The 24,611-nt window shown below is 62.3% G+C and overlaps 1 protein-coding gene across 1 annotated transcript in view; it reads left to right on the forward strand.

Annotated features, from left to right (window-relative positions):
• Positions 1-24,611, forward strand: part of Tenm2 (teneurin transmembrane protein 2) — a 91,626-nt gene that overhangs the window by 16,198 nt on the left and 50,817 nt on the right. Inside the window, 5 exon segments of the mRNA XM_048334154.1 lie at positions 1,154-1,349; positions 1,850-1,951; positions 7,162-7,356; positions 11,269-11,469; positions 13,132-13,317. Coding sequence (XP_048190111.1) covers positions 1,154-1,349; positions 1,850-1,951; positions 7,162-7,356; positions 11,269-11,469; positions 13,132-13,317 — 880 coding nt within the window.

Raw genomic sequence — 24,611 nt, forward strand, 5'->3', positions numbered from 1 at the left:
GGAACACCAGTGAGCAGTGATTGGATGCTGGTGGTGGTGGTGGTGGTGGTGGTGGTGGTGATGGTGATGATGGTGATGGTGGTGGTGGTGGTGGTGGTGGTGGTGGTGATGGTGATTGTGGTGGTAGTGATGGTGGTGGTGATTGTGGTGGTGGTGGTGATGGTGGTGGTGGTGATGGTGATGACGATGATGGTGGTGGTGGTGGTGGTGATGGTGGTGGTGGTGGCGATGGTGATTGTGGTGGTGATGGTGGTGATGTATTCTGTGTGTGCTCTGTGCGGCTGATGTATTTCATACTGTATGAATCCTCGCAATGGTCCTGAAATATGAGTACTGTTATTTCACCTTTGCAGATGGGGAAACCGAGGCAGGGCCAGGCGCTAGGAGAGTCTGGGCCCACAGCGGCCTATGGGGGAACCGGCAAGCCCGTATCCCCAGTTCCTGGGGTGCACGTGCGTTTTGAATGTGAACCACGTAGGGGATTCTGGAGGAGTGAGCGTTGGCCTGGGCTGTGTTTTATGTAACGCTGTTTGGAGATAACCAGCCCACCCCTCAAATAAACCCCAACCAGGGCACCCAGCGCAGAGCGGAAGGACAAGCACGGGGGGGGGGGGGGGGGAAGCTTCTGGATTTCAGACCGGCGGATGGAGACTCTGGGGCCGAGAGTGGCGAAATGATTAAGGTGGCTACAGGGCTCGGAGCGGTGGCCCTGGCATGGCTGTCACCTTGGGGACGCGTTCGGCCGGCCAGCGGGTGGCCGGACCTCCTCGGAGGCGTCTCTGGGTCTGCCGCTGGGTGGGGTGCTGGCCGGGGGCCGGGGTCGGGGGCTGGGTGGGGTGCTGGGCGGGGGCCGGGGGCCGGGGTTGGGGGCTGGGTGGGGTGCTGGCCCGGGGGCCGGGGGCCGGGGTCGGGGGCTGGGTGGGGTGCTGGCCCGGGGGCCGGGGTCGGGGGCTGGGTGGGGTGCTGGCCGGGGGCCGGGGTCGGGGGCTGGGTGGGGTGCTGGCCGGGGGCCGGGGTCGGGGGCTGGGTGGGGTGCTGGGCGGGGGCCGGGGGCCGGGGTCGGGGGCTGGGTGGGGTGCTGGCCCGGGGGCCGGGGGCCGGGGCCGGGGTCCCATGCCCCCCTCTCACGCGGCCGCCCCCCTCTCCCCCCCAGTACGACTTCATGGAGCGCCTGGACGGGAAGGAGAAGTGGAGCGTGGTGGAGTCGCCCCGGGAGCGCCGCAGCATCCAGACGCTGGTGCAGAACGAGGCCGTGTTCGTGCAGTACCTGGACGTGGGCCTGTGGCACCTGGCCTTCTACAACGACGGCAAGGACAAGGAGATGGTGTCCTTCAACACGGTGGTCCTAGGTAGGTGTGGGCTCCGCGGGGCCCCGGGGGGCGGGGGCCCCTCCGCAGAGGGCTGGCCGGGCGCCGCGAGGACTCGCTGGGTCACCAACCACAGCCCCGGGGTCGGAGACCGCGTGTCCACGGGCTGTGCGCCGCGTCCCACGGGTCCCGCCAGCCCGCAGACCGCCGGACAGGGCGCCGCCCTCCCCACTCCTGGAGGTGTTGAAGGTCGCCCCAAGGTCACGCGCGGCCCAGGGGCGCACCCCGCCTGTAGGAGTTGGTGTCGGGGTTCCCGTGCTCCGGGGCCCGTGCACTCTGACCCCTGTGTCTCTTGGGGTTCCAGCCAAGCACCTGGCCTTCTCCCCGCCGCCGGGTTTGGGGGGCTGCTGACCCCGTCATGCGCCCGCCCTCGGTTCCTTTCTCCGCGTGGACACAGGCCCGGCCGTGGCCGGTGTCCCCCCGTCCACCCCCCCGCCCCGCGCCGGCCCCTCCCCGACCCCGAGCTCCTCTCCCTCTTTCAGATTCGGTGCAGGACTGCCCCCGGAACTGCCACGGGAACGGCGAGTGCGTGTCCGGCCTCTGCCACTGCTTCCCAGGATTCCTCGGCGCAGACTGTGCTAAAGGTACTGCCTCGACTTCTCCACTCGGACCCGAGCTTGGGGGGCTGGGCGGGCCCCAGGAGCCCCCCCCCCGGCCCCTGAGGCGGAAGCTCCGTTCACCCCGGCCGGCGACACCCTTCCCGGGGAAGCGCTGTGTGTCCTGGCGGAGCGGGTGTTACGTCGTATTATTAATTTATCGGCGCGGCTTCGCAGAGGAAGGCTGGGGTCCGGGGGTTCCTCGGGGAGAACCGTGTGAGAAAGAAAATGACTGTGGGGAGCAGGGAATTGGGGGGGAAGGGGGGCTGCGCACCTCGCCGCCGAGAGCCCTTCAAGGTGACCTTGGAATGGCCCCGGGGGTGGCGGGGGATGGAGAGCAGAGCCCTCGCTCTCTGTGTGGCGCGCTCACACGCACACACGCGCGCACACGTATTGCCTATGTCAAGAAGGACACGCATAGACCATCAGGACAGACACACCGCGCCACACTTTGGCCCCGCGTCTGTCCTTCATTCTATTTCGTTTTGTCACTGGAGTCTTCATCGGCACAGCTGGAATTGCACAGAGGGGTTGGGGGGGGGTAATAGTTGCGACGCGCGTGTCCCTTGGGGCTCGGTGCTCCCCGCGCGGGCGCTCTGACCGGATGGGCCCGGCCTCGGCTGCCTCTCCGCGTTCCTTTTGGTGAAACACCCCAAGTCCCGCTCACCCACCAACCCGGCGGCCCCCGGACCGGCCGCGCGGCCCGTACCTGAGCCGGCGAGGCCCGGCCCCCGGGGGGCTGCTGAGCCCCCCCCCCGTGGCCTGGGCCAGGGCAGACACCCCACCCCTCCATTTCCCCATCTGGGAAAGAGGGGGAAGCTTCAGACACGCTGTCATCCTGGCTACTCAGGAAGCCGAGATCTGAGGATTGCGGTTCAAAGCCAGCCCCGGCGGGAAAAGTCTATGAGACTCTTATCCCCGGGTACCCTCCGAAAGGCCACGCGTGGAGCTGTGGCTCGCGTGGCAGAGCGCCAGCCTTGAGCACCGACACTCAGGGGACAGCGCCCAGGCCCCGGAACCCAGCCCCGAGGTGGGCACACAGAGAGGAAAGAAAGAGAAGATACGCACCTAGCCGCCGGCGGGCCGGCTTTCCTGGCCCTTTATCTGCAATCCTACTTCACATGCTTACTATGAAGATGCCCCCCCCGGGGTGCGCGCCTGGGCGAAGGGGGGCCGGGTCCGGGGCGGGGGGCAGGCGTTCCTCAGTGGGTCCAGTGAGCTCAATGTTCTGGAGAAAACGGCGGTCACCACGCGGCACCTTCTGACGTGCCCAGCGGGCCCAGGACGCTCTGCCGTCTCCCCGGACCGGCTGGGTCCAGAGCTCATCCCACGCGGGAGAAGCCTCCCGAGGCTGAGCGGTTCCCAGGCACCCGGCCGACGAAGCCACGGCGGGGGGGGGGGGGGGGACGGAAAGGGAGACGGGCGTGCGAAGGCCCCGCGCCTCCCGCACGCCGCCCCGGCTCCAGCCGGCAGAGTCACCGGGACGGAGCTCCGAGGGCCACGGAAACCCCCCGCGGTGGCGATCGAGACCCGCGCCCCACACACAGAAAGCCGGCCGTGTCTCCCGGAGAACTTACGCACCCGTTCTGTGTAACGAGTGCTGCGGTCAGCCACGCGCGTGTGTGCACGCACGCGCACGCGCACCTGTTCTGAGAGGAGGGCTTCGGTGCCCATCGGGTGGGAACTTTCCTGACTCTGGAAACGGAGGTGTCGCCGGGTCTCCGCAGGTATCATAAACGAATTGAATTAATCATAGGCTTAAAAGTCTCTTGCGATCTTCGTTAACTTCCCTGGGTTTAATTAAAACATCTGTGCGCTTTTAATTTATCGATCCCTCCGTTCACATGTCATGTTTTTAACACACGCCAGCATGTTCCGCATCATTTTTTAACCCGATTCCCACTTAACTAAAGCAATTAAACTCGCCCCGGATTAATTAAGGCGTCCGTACTTTGCCGCTCCAGTGGGCGCGGCGTCCGCCTCCCCCACGCGGCTCCAGTGTCAGAACCTGACACCCCGACGAGCTCTTTGTCCTTCTGGAAATCCCTTCTGGAATGGTGTCTGGGCCACATGAGGAGGCTGTGTCTCCTGTGATCGCCTCCGTGTGCGAGGTGAGGTTTGGGGGTGCAGGGGGGGGAGTTCCTGCTGGATACTCCCCTGCCTGAAACCAGCTCTAACGTCCGAGCCCTTGGGGCGGCGAGGGGCCGGGCCGGGCCCGTCAGAATGGCTGGCGTGGGTGTCACCTTCGTGACGGCTCCCCCTCTCCGCGGTGCATCTCCCTCGCTCTTCCTGCCCGCCCCACGCCCGGCACGCACGAAAACAGCCCAGGGAGGAACCCCCGAGGCGCGGCGGCTGGGGGCGTCTCGGGCGGACGCACCGTCCGTAAGAGGCCGGGTCCGTTCCCTGGGCGCTGACTTGCACTTCCAGTCCCAGCGAGGGCGACCGTCAGAGCCCGGGGTCCCGCAGGGGTCCCCCCCTCACCCCCACCCCCAAGATGACCTCCAGCCCCTGACGCCAGGAGCTGCAGCTCATGCTGATGGCGGCCTGTCCTCTTCCCGCAGCTGGACAGCAGATGGCGCTTTTACTGGCAGCGTCGATGTTGCTGGTGGGTGCCTGCCTGCGTGTGCGCTCGTCTGTCTCTGCGTGTGCGTGTGCGCGTGTGCGTGCGCGCGTGCGTGTGAGCCAGAGGTCCTGGTGTGTCTTCATAGTAGGTTTTTATTCTGGAGGACACACCGGAAATCCTTCTTCGTGGCGTTGCCGGCCTCCTACGTTCGCTTGGGGTACCCTCTGCCCCCCAGGGGTGCGCACGCCATCGCCCCGCTGCCCGCTCGCCCGCTCGCCGTCCCCGCCTTCCTGGGTGTCTTTCTTACCTACCTCTTGCCCAGGAAAATAGAAAGGAGCCTTCGGATTTCTGTGTTTGTGTTAATAATTGCACAGTGCGTCCCCAGTCAGGTCTGTCACTCCGAGGGGAGTTTTGGCTTCTGACGTCGGAGCGGGAGAAGGGGCCAACGTCCCCGCCTCCCTCGCGGACCGTCCGCCAGTGGCTGGGCTCCAGCTGGATTTGTAGGGCACCCTGGCCTTGAAAGAGAACGGAGGACGGACGACACCGGGCGGAGAACCGAACGCCTCGGCCCTGGCCGGCCTCCGAGTCCCCAGGGCGCCGTCTCGGCGGGTTCCACCGGGTGGGGTGGGGGGGCTCTTCTTTCTGCCCTCCTTCCACACCCCTCGGGGCCTCCGGCACCCAGGAGGCGGCTCGGCCGCGCGCACACGGTAGGCCGTGTGGGGCCTTTCCCACCCGCCGACGGCAATCTTAACAACTGACCTGGGGTATCGGGTTCCAGTAGCACGCGCTCCCCGGAGGGGTTTTTTAAATCGTGACTCTCAGGTAATTTCGGGCACCCCTCTCCCGCGAGCCCAGGCCACAAATGAGTGGTGGGGCTGCAGGCGTTTGGGGGTCTATCTTTGTGTCTGAGCCTCTCCAGCAACCCGAGTTTTCTCCGGGTGTGGAAGCCCGCAGTGCTCCCGGGATCTGGGACTGACTTCTCCTGGGGGCGGGGGGGGGGGGGCCTGCCCTGCGGCTGCCCGCCCACCTAGGGCCCCGCGTGGGGAGTCCCCGAGGGGGCTTCCCCCGGCCTGATGGGGAAAACAAGCTCCACGCCATGGAGGTGAGTCCGGATCGTGGTGTTTCCTGCCACCCGGCCTGTTCGCTGGCCCGTCGTGAGCGGCGGGGCGGTTTGCTTGTTTTTCTTAAAGCTTCCATGGACTGGGTTGAGCACACCGGGGGTCAGATTTTGAGTGGAAGTTAGAAGGCTTGGCATTCAGTTTCTGTGCGACCGTAGACCTGGAGGGAAGGAGGCGGGGCCATCAAAGACCCCAGAGGTGGTTCTGGCCAATGAGGACCTCAGGCGCGGAGGGGGCGGGACCATCAAAGACTCCAGAGGTGGTTCTGGCCAATGAGGGCCTCAGGCACGAAGGGGGCGGGACCATCAAAGACGCCAGAGGTGGTTCTGGCCAGTGAGGGCCTCAGGCACAAAGGGGGCGGGACCATCAAAGACTCCAGATGTGGTTCTGGCCAGGCCGCTCTGGGGGGGTGGGGGGTCGGGGAGAGAGCGCAGCCGGCAGCTGTGTGCCCCTGGACAAAAATGAATCCCTGGGAGGTGTGCGCCTCTAATTCACCCGCCCCCCCCCCTTGGCCCCCGCCAAGGCCTCCCTGGGACGCCCGTCCTTCCCACGCCCGCGGAGGCTCGCGGAGGAGTGGCGGCCCTCGCAAAGGCGGGCCGGCCGCTGTCTGCCCCGGCTGCCTCCTTCTCCCTTTTTGTTTCCCTGAGTAATTTAAAGTAGGTCACATATTAAATTTGATTTCCCAGGCACCTGATTTTGAGTCAAACCCAATCTTCCCCCCTTCTAGACAATTCCATTCCTCCCCAGCACCTGAGAAGTTGAGGGGGAGCGCTTCATTACAAATTTTTTTTTTTCTAAATCCTGATTTTATTTTATCCACTCACCTGGACAGGAATGACTTGCTCCTTCTCCTTTCTACGCGCCCCCTCCCCTGCCTTCGGGGAGCACGGGGGGGCCGGGTAGCGCCCAGCGGCGGTGCGACGAGACTGTGCCCCCCCACCCCGTCCGCGAGCCCCCATCAGGAGATGACCCTCGGGTCAAAAGCGGCCCGGGGAGGTGGTCTGGTCTCGCGTGACGTGGCCGCGGTGCTTGCTGGGTCTGGTTTCGGAGCGCCAGGAGGGGCAGAGTTGGGGACCGGTGTCAGCCCGCAGCCCTTCTGTCAGGGGGGACCGGGGACGCGGCGGACCGCGTCCCCCTGGAGTGCTCCCGCTGCTAGGACTTTGCCTTCCTCCGTCCTCCCCATCTCCCCATCCATCCGCGGGGCCTGCGCCCCTTACCGCCTGATAGGGCAGGAGCTCGCTGTTCTGGGGGCGAGCTCACCCCCCCCCCGGCTCCCAGGGCCGAGAAGGAGGAGAGGAGGTGGGGGGTGGACCGGGAGGGCCGGGGCGGGAGTGGGGGAGGGTGTCCAGTGGGGCTGCCTTGCTGGTGAGCTCTGTGCGAGTCCCCTGGCGGGCCGGGGCCCCTCATCCACGCAGGGACGGGGGGGGCGTCGCCGTGGCTCACGGCGGGGGGGGCGTGTCAGGAGTTGCCCCCCCCCGCCCCTCCGGCTGACCCGGTGTCCGCCTCTGGCCTTGCAGCCGCCTGCCCCGTGCTGTGCAGCGGGAACGGCCAGTACTCCAAGGGGACGTGCCAGTGCTACAGCGGCTGGAAGGGCGCCGAGTGCGACGTGCCCCTGCACCAGTGCATCGACCCCGCCTGCGGCGGCCACGGCGCCTGCGTGGACGGCAGCTGCGTGTGCTCCACGGGCTACAAGGGCGAACACTGCGAGGAAGGTGAGCGGGGCCGGGGGGGGGGGCCGGGGGACGGGGGGGCGCCGCCCCCGCGACTCGCCCACAAAGCCCGGGCCCTCCCGGCTGCGGCCCCTCCTCAGCGGAGCACGGGGCGGCCCGCGGAGGGCGCCGGAAACCACCGCCTGCGTCCCCGGCTTCACAGGCATAGGCCCTTCCCGCTGCTTCTTGGGCGCTCTCGAGCTCTCTGTCTCCCTCTGTCTCTCTCTGTCTGTCTGTCTCTCTGTCTCTCTGTCTCTGTCTCTCTGTCTCTCTCTCCCTCTCTCTCTCTCTCCCTCTGTCTCTATCTCTGTCTCTGTCTCTCTATCTCTGTCTCTGTCTCTCTGTCTCTCTCTGTCTCTGTCTCTCTCTGTCTGTCTCTGTCTCTCTCTGTCTCTCTGTCTCTGTCTCTCTCTCTGTCTCTCTATCTCCCTGTCTCTGTCTCTGTCTCTCTGTCTCTCTCTGTCTGTCTCTCTCTGTCTCTGTCTCTCTCTGTCTGTCTCTCTCTGTCTCTGTCTCTCTCTGTCTCTCTGTCTCTGTCTCTCTGTCTCTCTCTCCCTCTCTCTGTCTCCCTCTGTCTCTGTCTCTGTCTCTCTATCTCTGTCTCTCTGTCTCTCTATCTCTCTGTCTCTGTCTCTGTCTCTCTGTCTCTCTATCTCTCTGTCTCTGTCTCTGTCTCTGTCTCTCTGTCTCTCTCTGTCTCTCTCTGTCTCTGTCTCTCTCTGTCTGTCTCTGTCTCTCTGTGTCTCTGTGTCTCTGTCTCTCTGTCTCTCTGTCTCTGTCTCTCTGTCTCTCTATCTCTCTGTCTCTGTCTCTCTGTCTCTCTCTCTGTCTCTGTCTCTGTCTCTCTGTCTCTCTGTCTCTGTCTCTCTGTCTCTGTCTCTCTGTCTCTCTCTGTCTCTGTCTCTGTCTCTCTCTCTCTTTCTCTCCTGCTTGCTCTGCCGTTGATGGTCTTGCTGCCCTTTTCTCTCTACTCCTCTTCTCCCTCTCACTTCTTCTCCGGTTCTTCTTCTTCCTTCTCTCTCTTGTGTCTTCTCCCCCTCTTTCTTTCTGCTTTATTGAAAGTCCTCTGGGTCGGAAATTCCTAATGCTAACCAGGGTTGGGGGTGGCGGGACAAGAAGTCTTACATCTCCCCCTTCCTCAAAGCTGGATATGGTTGGTGTGCTTATTCTATCTTTTTTGGGGGGGGCGGAGGTCGATTGTGGGGCTTGAACTCGGGGCCTGGGCGCAGTCCCTGAGCTTCTTTGGCTCGAGTCCAGTCTCTACCACTTGAGCCACAGCGCCACTTCTAGCTTCTTCCCCTGTGATTCACTGGAGATGGGAGTCTGTTCCAGGAGAAGAATTGAGTACAAATAATCTTGGAACCAAGTCCTGTGCCGATCAAGCAAAGAGACTCAGCTGCCTGCACCTCCTCTCGGTGCCTCTTGCTCTGTCTGTCTGTCTGTCTGTCTGCACCTCCTCTCTCTGTGTCTGTCTGCACCTCCTCTCGGTGCCTCTTGGTCTGTCTTTCTGTCTGTCTGCACCTCCTCTCTGTCTGTCCATCTGCCTCTCTCTCTCTCTCTCTCTCCCCCCCCCCCGCACCCCCTCTGTCCGTCTGTCTTTCCAGGCCATCGGGGCCCAGCAGGTGCTTCCTGCCGTGTCAGGAGACCTCCACCTCTGGAGGGAGGTGCGGTACAGGGTGGCTGCTCTCGGCCTCGGGGCGCTCCGCGCTGCTCTCCCCGTGAGATGTCCTGTGCACCCGCGCTGGACAAGGACCCTGACGGAGAACGTCTCCCGGGGGAGACCGAGTGGACCAGCGTGACATTTCTTCTACTTTCTTCCTTCCATAATAGGGGATGGAGAAGAGAATGCTAATTTTTGTGAAAGATCTCTCTCTCTCTCTCCCTCTCCCCCCATCATCAATATCGCCATCTTCCCTTTTCCCCCTCCTCCTCTCTCTCCTTTCTTACTTCTCTCTCTCTCTCTCTCTCTCCTATTACTTTTCATTATTTTATTTCATCTTCTTAAGGAAAGAAGATTACTATGATACATTTTTGAAAGCTCCTAGCTCTTGGCACTTCACCAAGCATTTTAAATGGCTAATTATAGGTTGAGAGCAATTTCTGAGAAAGTAACACACAAGATAATTTTGTGGATAGTTTTGGGGTTTTATTTTATTAGAAATGGGGACAGACTTTTTTTCTTTAAAAAAAAAATGAACTCCAGGATTTCCTTTAGTAAAAGACGATGGACGTGATACTCATAGTTTGGAGATTCCCCCCCCCCAAAAAAAAAATATGAATCCTTTCCAAGAGCAGGAAGTGATCTGCGCCATTTTCTCTGTCTAGTCCGCCCGGATTAGAAATGAAACTGTGTCTTGCTAATGGCACAGGCTCCCAGCCGTCTAGCCTTCTCTCTTCCAGCCCTTTCATCCTGAGCGTCTAATATTCCCTCCCCTCTCCTGGGCAGCACAGAAAGCCCCTCACCGCCCCTTCTGAATGTCTTTCACAGGCTCAACCCTTCCCACTTGGACCGGCATCCAGGCATGGATAGCATGTCTCCAGGGGGGCCAATTTCAAAGCCTCAAAGGGTTTCTTTCATCCAGGGTGCTGTTGCTCGGGACAACCGATTCCGGTCTACAGTGATGGTGGCTGGGTTAGATGACATCAGGAACGTCCCCAGTGGATAATCGTCGGACTCTGCCTTTGGGGGTGGGGTGGGGAATCCTGGGGTTTTTTTCCCCCCACGCCTCAGTTTGCAGCTGATATAGATATAAGCAATATCTTCCCGGGAGCAGCCAACTGGGACTTTAAGAGACACCTTGGAATACTGGAGGTGACGGCTGTCGCCCCCCCGACCCTGAGGAAACCTCGTGAGGTTCCCGTGGTCTCTCATACATCCGAGTTCCTCGAGCCTGATGGCACTGGGGACCGGGTAGTTTGTTGTGAAGATAATCATGTCGTCTTTACAGACGGTGTATTACCTCTATGTAAATGTCCTCATGCGTGTGTAAATGAGAAAGGGGCGGCGGGGTGGGAGGGGGAGGGGGAGGGAAGGACAGCCAACCCGCACCGTGAGCCAGGAGGTGACCGCCCCTCAATAGACACAGCGGCCCGGGAGGTCAGAGCTGCTCCAGCGACAGCAGCGTCCGTCCCCGCGCCGGGTGGCGGGCATGCTGCGCTCCCGGTGCTCGAGGCCGCGTCGTCCTTCTCCCCACGCAGGAAAGTCCGCTCCTCGGTTCTTCTTCCAAGTCCCTCGTGGGGCGGTGCCGGCTCTTCCCAGGAGCCTCTGGGGCCGCCTCCCCGCCCCCCCCCCACGTGCTCCTCCTCTTTCTCTGCCCGGAGCAGGGGGCGCACACACGTGTGCGCCGGGAGTCACGCCACACGCGTGGGCCTTGCGGGTACGGGCCGGTGGAGGCCGGACGGCTCCCAGGTACAGAGTCCTCGAGTTCGAACCCCCCCGGGCGTCTGCGTGGGATCTCCGCGTCCGACGTCCCGGCCCCGCTCTGCGCTCGTTCTTCCCCCTCCGGCTCTGGAGTTTGGAGCGGCGATCTGCGAACGGCCCTGCGCGCTTCCTTTTCCGTCGTCCTCGTCTTTAAGTAGTCGTCCCGAGGAGTCACCGTCTCGCAAAGCCGTCTCTGAACGCGAGGCATCCCGGCCCGCCTCCGCCCCTCTCCTCGCGCGTCTTCGTTTTGCAGGGTGGGCGTCGGACTCGGGTCTCCGTTCGTCCGCCCCTCTGCCCCGGACCCCGCCCGGGCACCCCGTTTTGCCGAGCGTCGATTCCGGGCCCTCTAGGCAGGTCTGCGGTTCCAGCCGTCTCCCGGGCCGCTCCGAGAACGGCCGGCCGTCGGAAGGCGGCGGGGCCCCCCGGCCCGCCCCCCCCCCGGCCCGCCGCCCCCTTCCCCTCAGCGACCGGTTCTCCTTTCTGTTCTGTTCCAGTCGACTGCCTGGACCCCAGCTGCTCCAGCCACGGCGTGTGCCTGGCCGGCGAGTGTCTGTGCAGCCCCGGCTGGGGCGGCCTCAACTGCGAGCTGGCGCGGGTGCAGTGCCCCGACCAGTGCAGCGGCCACGGCACCTACCTGCCCGACACGGGGCTCTGCAGCTGCGACCCCAACTGGATGGGCCCCGACTGCTCCGTCGGTAAGCCCGGACGTTCCGCCTCGCGGTCCCGGCCCGGGGGGGGGGGGGGGGGGAGGAGCCCACGGGGGGGGGCCGCGTCGGAGCTGGCGTCCCCCCCCTTAGCCACAGGGCCTGGGAGCCCGGGAACGCGTCCAGCCCCCCCCCACCCAGTGGGGTTCCCCGTGTCTTGTGGGGAGAAGAGCTCGTGTTTGCCTTGGAGGTTTGCTAATGGACGCTCCCTCGTGGTGGCCATGCACAGAACCAAATGCAGGGTGGATGAGGCAGAAAAGGGGCTCCCTCCCCCCCCGGGGGGGCGGGGGGGTGGGGTGAGGCCTTGGCTGCGATCCGCACCACTCCAGCGATGGGAAAGTCACGAAGCCGTGGGGTCCGCGGCTTCGTTTCCCCGAAGTTAGAGAGGCACTGTCTCACGTCCCAAGGGGCCTTAGAAACCGCCGCACCCCACGCAGCCGCCCCCTTCCCGGGGTGGGGGGGCGTTGGGGGCTGCTGTCCACCGCCAGAGTGATCAGGAAGGAAGCGATGGGAGGCTTTGGCCTACAGGGGCGAGAAAGGAGGCAAGAGGGAAAGCACAGAGCGGGCTATTTGGGGGCTATCTTCTCAGCCCGCTCGAGTCCGACCTCACCCCTGGTGCTGGACCCCGTCCCAGCCCCACAGGGGGTGCGGGGGGCCGGGGGGCGATGGGCCCAGACCCCACTTGTGCGGCAGAGGTGCGGCGTGACCCCCAGCGAGTCACGGGCCCTCCCGGGTGTGGCGGGCGGGCCACGCCTCCTCCTCGGTGGGCTGCTGAAAGGGTGAAAGTCTGCCTCGTGCTCGTCCCGGCGTGAGAGGTCTGGAAGGCCGGCCTGGCGTGTCTCTCTGTCTGTCTGTCTCCTCCCCAGACACAAAAGGCTTTGAGCTCCTTTGAGAAAGAGGCCGTGTAAGTGCAGTGTCATGACGGCGGTCGCCATCGCCCCCAAGGTGACAGGAGACGTGGGGCACTGCAGGCAGGGAGAAGAAGGGGGGTGAAGAAGCAGGGCCCCCCACGGGCTCGGCCAGTCCTGACCCTCGGGGGGGAAGGGTCCCGGCTGCCGAGGGGGGTCACCATCCCCCGGAGCTCTTTCCAGGAGGTTCTCTGGAGCTGCCTTCCAGGACGGTCTTAGTCACTGTTCTCCCCGCGTCCAAGCCACCCAGCAGAAGCGTGAACAGGGAGGCGTGAGCCCCACCCCCCCCCAGAGTCTAGTTCACACGGCCCACCCAGCGGGCATCAAACCGCTGGCCCCTGAAGCCATTGTCCGAGGGACAATGCTCTACGCGGAAAACTTTTAAGACGGCCCTGAGCTGCTGGTTCAGGCCTGTAACCCCGGCCGCAGAGAGGAGGCCGGGAGCCGAGGCTCTCAGCCGAAGCCAGCCCGCACCGGGAAGTCCCGCGTGACTCTCATCTCCGGTGAACCACCGGGAAACCCCAAGTGGAGCTGCGGCTCCATCCGCAGAGAGCCTTGAGCATCAAGACGTTCAGAGACAGCACCCGGGCCCTGAGTTCAAGCCCCGGGAAGAAACGCTCAACACTCGCACCGCGCGCGAGCCCTCGGCAGAGCCGAGCCGTGGGGCCCGGGGCTGGGCCCGGGGCCTCGGTGGCGGGGCGTCCGGCCACTGTGTGTCGAGCTGTAACCCCTGTTTTTCTTCCAGAAGTGTGTTCGGTAGACTGCGGCACGCACGGCGTCTGCATCGGGGGAGCGTGCCGTTGCGAAGAGGGCTGGACGGGCGCGGCGTGCGACCAGCGCGTGTGCCACCCTCGCTGTCTTGAGCACGGGACGTGTAAAGACGGCAAATGTGAATGCCGAGAGGGCTGGAATGGTGAACACTGCACCATTGGTAGGCAAACGACAGCCACCGAAACAGGCACATACTGCTTTATTTTCATAACTCGTAGATCGGTAGTGATGGCCGCGCGCACTGCCACGGGCTGTTCCCGCCGGGACACGCTTGCTCCCCGCGCCTCCCGCTGCTTCTCTAAAATCTCCACCAGGACAGGGGCCGAGGGGAAGCTGGGCTCCTCCTGGAAGAGGCTTCGGCCTTCCTTCCAGGATGCCGGATTGGCGGGGGACGGGGGCGGGGGAGGGTGCAGAAACAGACCCAGCCAGATCAGAAACCCCATCCAGACTGCTGGCGTCAGGGTGGGAGAAATGAGCACGCATGGGAAACGGTCAGTGCTACAGCTTAGAGCACCTGCTCATTATTATCTCTGGGCTCTGCTAGTCCGCCCTGGTCAAATGCCCGGCTGACTGGAGGGATCCAGCCATCCTTGCCTGCCAGTAGCAGATTCATAGATCTGAGCCTTCTCCTGACGTCTCCTCCTTGGCTTCTGACCCTGCCATTATCAACACCACCAGCGCATGCCTTCTCCTCTGCCCTAGGTCATTTACTGCCTCTTTATATAAGCTTCTTGACCAGGAATTTCTTTCTTGTTGTTTTTTGTTGTTTTTTTAAGTCACGGTCTCTGGTAAGAAGCAATAGTTCTGAAGCCAGCTGTTATGGTGCCTGCCCGTAATCCCAGCTGGAGGCAGGAGGATCGTGAGATCCAGGTTAGCCTGAACAAAGCAGCCATTTCCCAGACAGCTTCAGCTACACAGTGAGACTCTTGTCTCCAACATCTAGAAGCAATGGTGTTGAATTTTTTGTTGGTTTTGCTTAGGATTCTTGCCACTGTAGTGGCATTCTGATTTGAATGTTCCTAAAGGTCCCTTTGGCAGAGGAGTGAGAATAAATCCTTGGAGATTTCTCATCTCTCTCCAAGAGCTGGGACTGCAGAGTTGCCGGCCTGAGCACCGTTTTCCTCAAGTTTCTGCTCGGGCCACGTGGTTCAGTGCGTCCTGGGCTCCAAATCAGGCCACGCTGCCTGCTTTCCAAACAAAATACACTGTGCCCCTAGAAATGATCTCCAGTCCCAGTGACCCTCACCCCCCCACCCAAACCCCCAAACCGTAGCTGGAGACAGAAGGGAGAGGCACCTGCTCAGGGCTGACCGCGGAGATCAGACTCGGTTTCCCATGCTGTTCATTTGGGTGACGCAGCAGAATCTCGAGTGGGCAGACTCTGCATTCCGTTTCCATCCAATTGGGCACCTGAGAAGCAGCATGCCGATCCAGGCCACGGCAAGAGCACTGGGACCCTCTGGGACAGTCTGCTGGCAGTGAATCGTTTTCCGAACTCTCAGTGACGCTCCAGGTCCTGCTCTCCCCCCACCCTACCCCCCACAACCCCGCCACCCGCTCTCATCTCCGGCCCCCTGCCAATGCTGAGGCTTAATTCACAGACTTCCAAGGGTGGTGGGTGCACAGGCCCAAGAGCATTGTAGATCCCTCCTTAGCGAAGTCTCTCGATGTTAGAAAGTTATTGTTCCTGCCCTCCCTAGCGATCAACAACCTTGGAACAGAGATGCCTACTTCCCCTCAGTTCAAACCATGTCGCCTCCCCTCCTTTGGCCCTCCCCTCCCCAGGGGAGGTAAGGGGCAAGGCGTGTGTGCCAAAATGAGGCCTGGTTTTCCCCTTACTTACATCCTGTCTTAATAGATTAAGGCAGGAGTTGGCCAACCAGGGTTTCAACCTTGCGGCCTGCTTTTCTATTTCTTTGAACACTGGTTAGATAGCCACCAAAAGGCACTTCCTGACAGGTGGCAATTCTGTGGAATGTAAACACTAGTTTCCATGGGTAGAGGAGGGCATCACTCACTCATTCACTGGTGTTTTGCCAGCCTTCGCAGTGTCCTGGCACTGAGCAGCCGCAGTCAAGGCTGGAGGGCCTGCAAAGCCCTTTGTTATCTGGGCTGGTGTAGATGCACAGAGAGCGTCTGAGCTCTCAGTGAGAGACTGTCCGGTCCCCTGGGGGGGGGGAAGAGAGAGAGAGAGAGAGAGAGAGAGATCGGAGAGAGAAAGGCAATGCCGTGGCATTAGCTATGGCTTGAAGGACGTCGGGAAAGTCAACTTTACAAAGGCTTCCACTGTCCCAGAGCTGGAGAGGAGAAAAGAAAATGGAAGAAGGGAGACATCTCTGGGGTCTTTGAAAATGAGATGGGACAATGACGGCTTTGGTCTTGGTAGGAAACGATGGCTATGCCGCCAGCGAGAGAACCCGTGTGCTTTGGTCAGGTCGACCTTGGCGAGATGAGTGGGCAGGGCGATCGTTGACTCCGTACCTGCAGTGTGTGGCTGAGTTTCACTCTGCGAGCTGACACCCGTGAGTTTCGAGGGGTGTCGAGAAAGTGCAGTTTTATTTGTCATAAAGCTCCAAGATGAAGAGGACTCGGAGAAGTCCCTTCTTCACAGTGATGGGGTCTCGTGACTTCAGGGTGTGTGCTGTATAATTTATGAAGTTCGTGATTGCCAAAGCCTATTCTTGAGAGAAATGGGGGCTCTGAGGTTTTATTAGTAGGGTATGTGACTTTTCTCCTAGCTCTCTTTTTCTAAGGTTTTCTAAAATTAAAATTAGAGTGAGAGAGAGAGAGAGAGCACCAAATACCCCTTGGATGGTGAGGTTTGCTATTGGAAGGCTAGAGAGATGTTTATACGTGCATAATTGCTTCTTACACTTTTCCACCTCTGCGCCCCCCTCAGAGCCGCTTCGCAGAGTTTTAGTGTTTTCATTTGAACAGACACTCCTGTCATTTCATTTAAAGTAAATGCCACCATTTACAAGTCCAGAATGAGTCCTCTTCCTCGGGGACACGTGCAGCCAGAGGAGAGGCAGGCCCTTTGGTCCTTTCTGAGCAGAAACTCAAATGCTAGCTCTTGCAAATAGAAAATCAACACGAATGAAATGGCACCTAGTCTATAAACAATGCCATGGAAAAGTTTGGCGGGGGGGGGGGGGCATGCTTACTGTGGGGCACCCAGATTGTCTGTGGCTTGGTTTCGTGAGGTCGTATTCGCAGGGTCATTCAAGGAGTCAAGTGAACAGTTCACACCAGGCTTCTGGATTACATTTATTGTAGGGAAGGAAGGAAGGAAGGAAGGAAGGAAGGAAGGAAGGAAGGAAGGAAGGAAGGAAGGAAGGAAGGTCTAAACGGGGAAAGTGGCGGATCAAAGAGCAGATTTCTGAAACTCAATCAAGTATGAGCACCAGGTTGCCGCTAAACCTGGTCCAATGCCTTTTGGAAATTTGCAACCGGGGTATTTTATACTTGCAAATGTATTGTGTATGGCTGCGTATTTAACTAGAAGGTGGAGTGATGGTCGTGTCCTTGCTGTGGCTGGGTGTAGCTCACTCCTCAGCCGATTGGGGTCCACCAAGCGGTGGTTCTCCAGTCCCCCTCTCCGTGAGTTAGACCTCAGGGGCCCTGGCCCGTGCGGAGCCACACAGGAGCAGTCTGCCTCGCAGCCGCGTCGACTGCGGTTCACCGACGGCGTTGGGGGCCATCAGCACGGCCTGCAGCCGATGAGGAGGCGCCCCGCGTGGAGGAGGGGGGTCTTTACCTGCGATCCTAACAGGGGTGTTTGTTGCTATTGCCCCCCCCACGGACACACCCCGGACGGCCCCCCCTGAGGAGCCGTTCCGCGCCGGGCGGCATGCGGCGCCCGCCTCGGTCTTTCCCGCCCGTGTGCGTTGCCCGCGCGGTCCCGACCTCCCGGTGGCGGCGACTCCGTGCCCAGTGCCCCGCGGGGCGGCGTGGACCTGAGTCAGAACAGTTTTCCTTCCCTCCCCTCGCCCCGGGCCCCTCCGTGCTTCCTCTTTAATTGGTTGGGGAGAGGAACGGGTTCTCGCGGTGTTAATAAGGAAAATGAATCTGTACCCAAGGTAAAAGCGGCCGTGCGGGCGACCTGACGCGCTGATTCGGTGACTGTCGTCCGACGCGGGCGGGGTCGCCGTCCAGGAGGGAGGGAGGGCGGCCCGGAACAATCCGGAGCGAGCGGGGAGGACAATGAGGATCCAAATTAACCGGCGTGGGCCGTCCCCGCTCCTTCCTTCTGAGCTACGGACACTTGCGGGAGCTTTTTTGCCATTGTCCTTGCACCTCTGTGCTTGGTGGCTCTGCCGGGAGGGAGTCGCCTCCTCCTCCCCGGCCCCCACCGGCTCTGCAGGAAGTCACAGTGACTCCCCGGGGGTTGTTTGTCAGCCTTCCCCTGGTAAAGATTATAGACAGATGTCTGGCGGAGACGCCTTTCTCTCCTCCCACCATGACCCCGACCGACATAGGAGCCTGGGGCTGCTGACCGGCAATGTCCCCCGCGCCTGGGAATTCTCTTCCGGTCAGGATGGAGTGATCTGTTCAAGGTTCACTAGGCAAAGGTTCACTCGTCTCCCAGAAGGGAGACTGACGGGGTAGACGTTACAATGCACTGATGATAATAATAACAACACCACCAATAATAATAATAATAATAATAATAATAGGAAGGGACAAGCCCTGTCATGGCAAGTGCTTGCTCCCTCTCCCCGGTACTGAAGGACAGGACAGACACACACTTCCGCCCTGACTTTCCCACTCAGCAGCTGGCGCGGTGAGGGAAGTGGTTCTGGACTTTGCTTCTTGGGTGAGGTAGTGGTATCGCGGGGTGCGGTGGCTGGGCAGGGCCCCCCTCCGGGGCGGGCCCCCTCTGCTCCGCCTCAGGTCGGTGTGGGGGCTTGGGTAGGGGTGGGGACGCACGCGAGGCCGGCATGCTGGGTGTATGGAGGCCCCGCTGAGCATCGGGACCTTGTTCTGGGATGTGTCGCCAGGCCGTTCCACCATTGCAGACTTCTCCGGTCTAGTGTAGAGCAGTGAATCGGTGCAACAAGAAACGTAATAGAGGGCTGAGAATATGGCCTAGTGGTAGAGTGCTCGCCTCGTAGACATGAAGCCCTGGGTTCGATTCCTCAGCACCACTTATACAGAAAATGGCCAGAAGGGGGGCTGTGGCTCAAGAGTGCTAGCCTTGAGCAAAAAAGAAGCCAGGGACAGTGCTCAGGCCCTGAGTCCAAGCCCCAGGACTGGAAAAAAAGAAAGCAATGTAGTGGAGTCGGGGGTGAGGCTGCTGGCCGCACACACAGCAGACGCCTGTGAGCTGGCGTGGATGCTGCAGTAGCAATGCGAATTGTCGTACAGGACGTGGGTCTGCCACTAATCCAGCCACTGACTTGCACGACCCAACGAGCTACAACGTGCACTCTGCGTGTGTTGCACTTTATACAACCAGTGTGCCGACACACCACAGACAAGTGATGGAGACTTTGCGCTGTCGACACGGATTTCCCCAACTCGGTTCTGTGGTCTTACGAGACGGCCATAATCTGTGGTCTCTTGCGCTCCACGCCTCGATATGAGAAACAAAGACTTCACCAAATGTAAGAACTGGGGGGGAAAAAGAATGTTAAGGCTTGAAACTCTTAGAACACAAGGAGAAGTGAAAGTGAGGATAAGTGAGATCCAGGCGCCAGTGGCTCACGTCTGTAATCCTAATTACTCGGGAGACTGAGATCTGAGGATGGCGGTTCAAAGCCATCCAGGGCAGAACAAATCCAAGAGGCTCTTATCTCCAATTAGCCAGTAAGGAGCTCAAGGGGTAGAGTGCCAGAGGAGAAGGCCCAGCGCTCAGGACACAGCCTGGTCTCACACACACACACACACACACACACACACACACACACACGATAAGGAAGATCCCAGACTTACAGGAATCGCGGTGGAAATAAGGACAGATGGTGAATGGAGAGTCCCGGACGCTGGAACTCTTCTTCCAGAGAGCCAGGCCCCCTCCCGAGTCCCCCACGCTTAGATCTCCCCGAGTGCACAAAGACTCGACATCAAAGGCTTTCGAGATGTTACGAGAAGGGAACCAGGGGAGGCCCCGGGGAGCCGCGCTGGCGCTCCGTCTCCCCCTCGCCCCTCCGTGTGCGGCTCCGGGCGGCTCCGCGCACCACGGCTTGATGGGGGAGGAGGGCGTCTGCGCTCCGGGCTGGCGTGTGCCACACACGCCTCTTGGCCCCCAAACCTCAGCCGAGACCCCAGAGTCTCTTTCTCGGGGGGTGGGAGGCTCGCACGCTGTAGCCCCCCTTGCTGTGCAAATGCACTCTGCCGAATCGTTTGGCAGTGCTCTTAAGAATAGGCACTTGGGGGGAAGATGACCAGCCGTGTCCCTTGCTCTCTGAGGCGGGGTCGTGGGGGGGGGGGGGGGCGCGCCCCGGTGCACGCGAGTCTCTCGCTCTTCTGCGGGGCGGTGCACAGGGTGGACGTGCCGTTGGGGGGCAGAGCCACGGCGGCGGGGAGCGTGTTGCTGAGGCTGGGGGTTGCGCGGGGTTCGTGTTCATGGCTCCGCCCCGGTGTGGATCCCGTACCCCTGGGGAGCCCCCTGGTGCCCCTGCAGGACGAGCCGCAGGCCCAGAGACGACTCCCAAAGCCAGAGACGCAGGAACGCGTTCCCCGGGCCGGAGGGCGGGCGTCGCCCCGGGCCGCCCCGCGCCGCCGTTCCCCTCCGTGGGTCTGCTCGTGGCCCCCACCCGCCCGCGAGGGCCCCGCCGCCAGCGCGTGGAGCCTGGTGGTGAAGTCAGGCTTCCGGGCCCTCGCGGCCTCCGCCCTCCCCCTCGGCCCTCGGACGGGCTGGGGGAGCCCGGAGGCCGGGGAGAACCTGCGTTGGGTGCTTCCGCTAGGTCCACTCGCAGAGCAGCGGGGAAGGGTGTCTGCGTGGCGCTCCTTGGAAATGCTGGGCTTGCTGGCTGCAAGGAACCACGGCCCCTCCTCCCGGGCGGCCTGCCGGGGTGGGCTGACGGGTCTGATCAGCCCTCGCCTATTTCTGGAGCTTTTTTTAGGATGGCTCCTTTTCAGTGGGTGCTAATTTATAAGATAAAGAAGGGTGGTTAGAGGAATCTAATGAAGGGGAATGAACGTACGCAGGGCACACTGTACACATCTGCGGGCGATCACAATGAAACCCATTGTCCCATTAATGTATGCTGATAAAGAAAAAGAGTTGTTAAGAAACTTAGCCGGGGGGGGGGGGGGGGGGGGGGGAGACAATCACGGGTCTTCTTGCGATCTTTAAGGCGTTGCCTCTGTGGCCTTTGGAGAGCACAGGGCAGCGGCAGCCATGACCTCCGCCTGTGATCCCGGCTTTCTGGGAAAGCCCGCGAGAAGGCCGGCACTGCGGTTGGCAGCCGCCCTCCCTGGAGACGTGAATGAAGTTTCCTCTCCACCAAGCGCTGAGTGCAGCGGTGCAGGGCTCTGGTCCTGGCCGGGGGGCGATGGGGGCGTGGGGGGTGGGGGGTGGTCAAGGCGGAGTCCACTGCTAACCGCGCCTCCTCCCGCGAGCTCTGGGCCGTTCCGCCCAGAGCGGTGACGAACACGGGGCATCCATCGCCCCTTAGGAAGCACGGTTCTCAAGTCTTTGGTCGTGAACCGTCCCCAGCTCGTGGGAGCAGCTCCGGGAGGGCCGGTGTTTTCCTGAGCCGGGATGGGGGGGGGGGGGTCTGGGGACGACGTGGAGCCTCAGCCGGCTGCAGATATGGCTGGTGGCAGATACGGCCGACTGCGGATACGGCGGACTTGAGATACGGCCGACTGCAGATAGGGTGGACTTCTGCAGATACGGAGGAGTTTCTAGAAATTTCCAAGGGTGTTTCATTGGCTCGCGTGTGCAACCCGTCCGGTTTCTTGAAGTCCAATCCCGTCATTGAAACCTGCTGCCAATTTAAAACAAAGAAATTAAAAATCAACCGCGCCGGCCCCCCTCCCCCGATGTCAGCAAGGGGGCGGGTGCCGAGCGGCGGGGCTTGGCCTCCGGTGCCGCCCGGCCCCTCGTGCCCGCCCGGCCGGCGCCCCCCATGTCTCCAGGGTGAGGCCGGGTCCCCCCGCGCCCGGCCCCACGCTCTTCCGAGCGAGCCGTCCTCCGCGTTGCCGGCCACAGCTCCCCTGCACCCCGGCCTCCCCCAGGCCCCCGCGGTAGCGCTGGCCTCCCGGGGTCCCTCTGCCTTCTCAGACACCCCGAGACAGGGCGGAAGGCCCGTCCGTGAGCTGTCCGGGCGCAGTGCGGCTCCCGGTCCCCAGACTCGGCGGCGAGCCCCTCCCCACCACCACGGCCGACCCGGGAGGGCGGCCTCCCTCGTCAGCCAGGGCCAGTCGGGGTTCCGTGGGGCGTCCCTGTGTTTCCTGATGACCACGGGAGAGGACCGCCACCCCCCCCCCCCCCCGCGGGCTTAGCCCCCGGGCCCGGACTCTTCCTCCCCCGCTAACCGTTCAGTACCCAGAGGTTCAAACCCCAGTGAAAGCCAGGGCTGAGATGCCACTTGAGAGACAGAGCCCGTCCAGTGGGGGCGCAGGGGAGGATGGAAAGAACCCAGAGCCCCCCCCCCGCCACACACACACCCCCAGGCCGCCGCAGCAAATCCCCGGTGACATTCTCCCAGCGACCTTGGGGAAGGAAGTTGGCCGGAAGGCCGCTTCCCTCGGCTACGCAGGGAGGGGTGCGCCCCGAGACGTGGGAATCGCCTCTCTTTATTTCTCCAATTGTGTTTTAACTTCAAAAGGGATCACCAGACAGCCCTGAGTGCGTGTCTAGAAATAACGCCCCAGGGGGTGGGGGACATGAAAGGGTCTAAAATAACCGCCTCGAGGGTGTAGGTTATCGGGTGATGGACGGTTGGACGCTCCCGGCAGGCAAAGCGGAGTCTCTCGATTCTCGCTCGAATGACGAGAAACTCAGGGCAGCGACTTCTGCCTCTCACAGGGCGTCCTGACCAGCCGGCCAGGGGCCGTCTGTCTATACGGCCCAGGTTCCGTGGATGGCGGTCATCCCCCCGGATAGATCGGAGCTCACGGAAGTGGCGTGAGAAGCCAGCTTTTCCCCTCTGCATCCACGGGGCCCCGGCGAGCCACCAGACTGTGACGATGAACTGATTTTCCTTTTTATTCCCGTTTAATGGTGCCAAGCTGCACCCCCAAGCAGGTCGGCCTGCAGATCCAGGCCCCATGGCGCGAGTGGGGGGGCCCGTGACAGGTGCGTCAGCCTAACAGAGACGCCTCGGGTCCCCCCACCCCCCCCCCCCCCCGCCCCGGGCTGCCGTCGCCGCGTCTTCCCTCGGGGTGGGACGCGGGAGGCGGCCCTCGGTCTCCCGTGGCTGATAGGTTGAACATCATCAGCGTCGTGGCTTCGCGCCTTTGCCAGAGCCCCCCGAGTGGAGCCCCCCGAGTGCCTCTGTGGGAGGAACAGTTGGAAATTGCAGTGGATACAAGGAAAATGGAAGGGAGAAAAAGGGTGGAGGGAGAGGGGGAGTGGGCAGGAGGAAGGACGGGCGCACGGGAGCATGCACAGGTCAGGGCCCAACGTTCGAGAAAAGGCCCGCAGAGCTACCTACCCCTCGTGGGCTTGTCCTCCTCCGGTTTCACCGCACGGAAGTTGCGCGATGCGACAGGCGCCCGGCTTGCAGCCGTGGGAGGAGGGGAGAGCAGGAAGGGAAGAGAGGGAAAGGAAGGGGACCGAGACCCCGTCCGCACGCCCTCCCTTCCACGGCTGGGCCTGCACCTCCCTGCGTAGTTAGTTCCTCTCGGGAGCAGCCGCGCACCGCGTGGAGCATTCATCGCGTGCCCGCTGGGTGCTGGTGCCACAACAGGTGCCCAGGTCCCTGGGGTCGCGGGGCGGAGGAGGAGAAGGCTGGCCGCCGGGCGGATGGGAGTCTGTGGTTCTTCCCCGCGGAAGCGTGGCTGTATTCCGCACCCGCGCCCCCCTTCCCAGTTCTGGCCGGCCGTCGCGTTAGGCCCGTGCTCCAGCCGCGCCCTGCTCACGGCTTCCCAACCAGGTCGAACCATGGAGGCGGGCGGGGCCGCCTCGAACTCCCGGCAGGGACGGTCTGCATCCACTTGTGAGGCGGCGTGACTGTGCCAGGTATCAAACTGTGCAGCTGTGCACAGTTCCTCGTAAGTGTTCACGCCTCCTCCGATGGAGGCAACGTGGTTAAAGCCAGTAAGGATGGCGACTCGGGGAGACTCGATTCCTCCCTCCTGTCTTCCTCCCTCTGTCCTTCAACCCTCCATAGACGGCGGGACGTACTCCGTCAAGTAACACGTGTCGATCACACCTTACCCCTTCGCGCTGCCTACGTTGTTATTGTGCAGCTCTCCGCATGCTTACCGTCTGATTTCGTCGCGTGGTTGCTCAGGCCTCTCCAGGCAGACGCTCGGAGTGTGTAAGGCGGAAGGCTGGCACGGGACCGGGAGGGCGGGGCAGGAAGCCAGGCCTCTGCCCCGGGGCAAGCCTTTCCCCTGGAACTGGAATTGCACGAGGTGGGGGGGGGCGGGGGCTCCGAATTCAAGATCGTTGTTGACTTAGAGGAGAGGAGGTGGGCAGAAGCTGGAGGAAGAGTTGGAAACTCGGCCGCCCCCGTGAAGCGCAGGGCCCCGGCGGTGCCCGCGAGCGGCTTGGAGCGGGGTGTGGAGGGAGAGCCGGCGGCGGGCAGCGGGGGCCGTCTGCGGAGGACAGGCCTGGCCCAGCCGCAGCCGAGGGCCGCCGCGGGGAAACACAGGCCCGGGGTTCCCTACATGTCCGATTCCTTCCGTGAAGGCCAGCCCTCGGGACTCTGGCGAAGCGAGCCTTGCGCTCCCAGGGTTCAAATACTGGCAGGTGTGAGAACTTGCGCGTGTAAATGCTACCCTGGCCATTCAGACAGACGAGGTCGAGGGGCCCGAGGGACCCCCCCCCATCTGCGGCCCCTGCCCCCCGGGGCTGGTGTGGAATTAGCCGGACGTCCTCGGGCTGCGTGGAGCCGGGGCCGCGCTCCCCGGCGGTGTGGGGCGCCCCGACTCTCCTTGGCGACGGGCTCAGGCGGGCGGAAGGCCCAGGGCCACGGCCCCGTGGTGGAACTGGCGCTCCCACGGTGGATTTTCTCCAAGGAGCTCACACGCCTTTGTGTTGTCTCAGCCCCCGCGAGCGGCAACGCAGAGCGTTTCGCGCGAGGCCGGCGAGGGTGACCCCCTCGTTCACACCCACGCTGGCACAATTGGCACGTGTGGAAGAAGCCCGGGCAACCACCCCCTCTGCGGCTACTTCCCTACCTATCCGAGGGACGGGGGACGGGGGACCCCTCCATCCCAACAGTCAGCGCCACCAACAAGCCGAGCCAGCGACTGCTCCCTGTTCTGTGTGTGCGCGTGTACCATCTGTGTGTGTGTGCACGCACGTGTGTGTGTGTGCACCCACCCGACCTC

The sequence above is a fragment of the Perognathus longimembris genome, chromosome 25, assembly GCF_023159225.1.
Source record: "Perognathus longimembris pacificus isolate PPM17 chromosome 25, ASM2315922v1, whole genome shotgun sequence".
In the NCBI taxonomy this organism is placed as follows: Eukaryota; Metazoa; Chordata; class Mammalia; order Rodentia; family Heteromyidae; genus Perognathus; species Perognathus longimembris.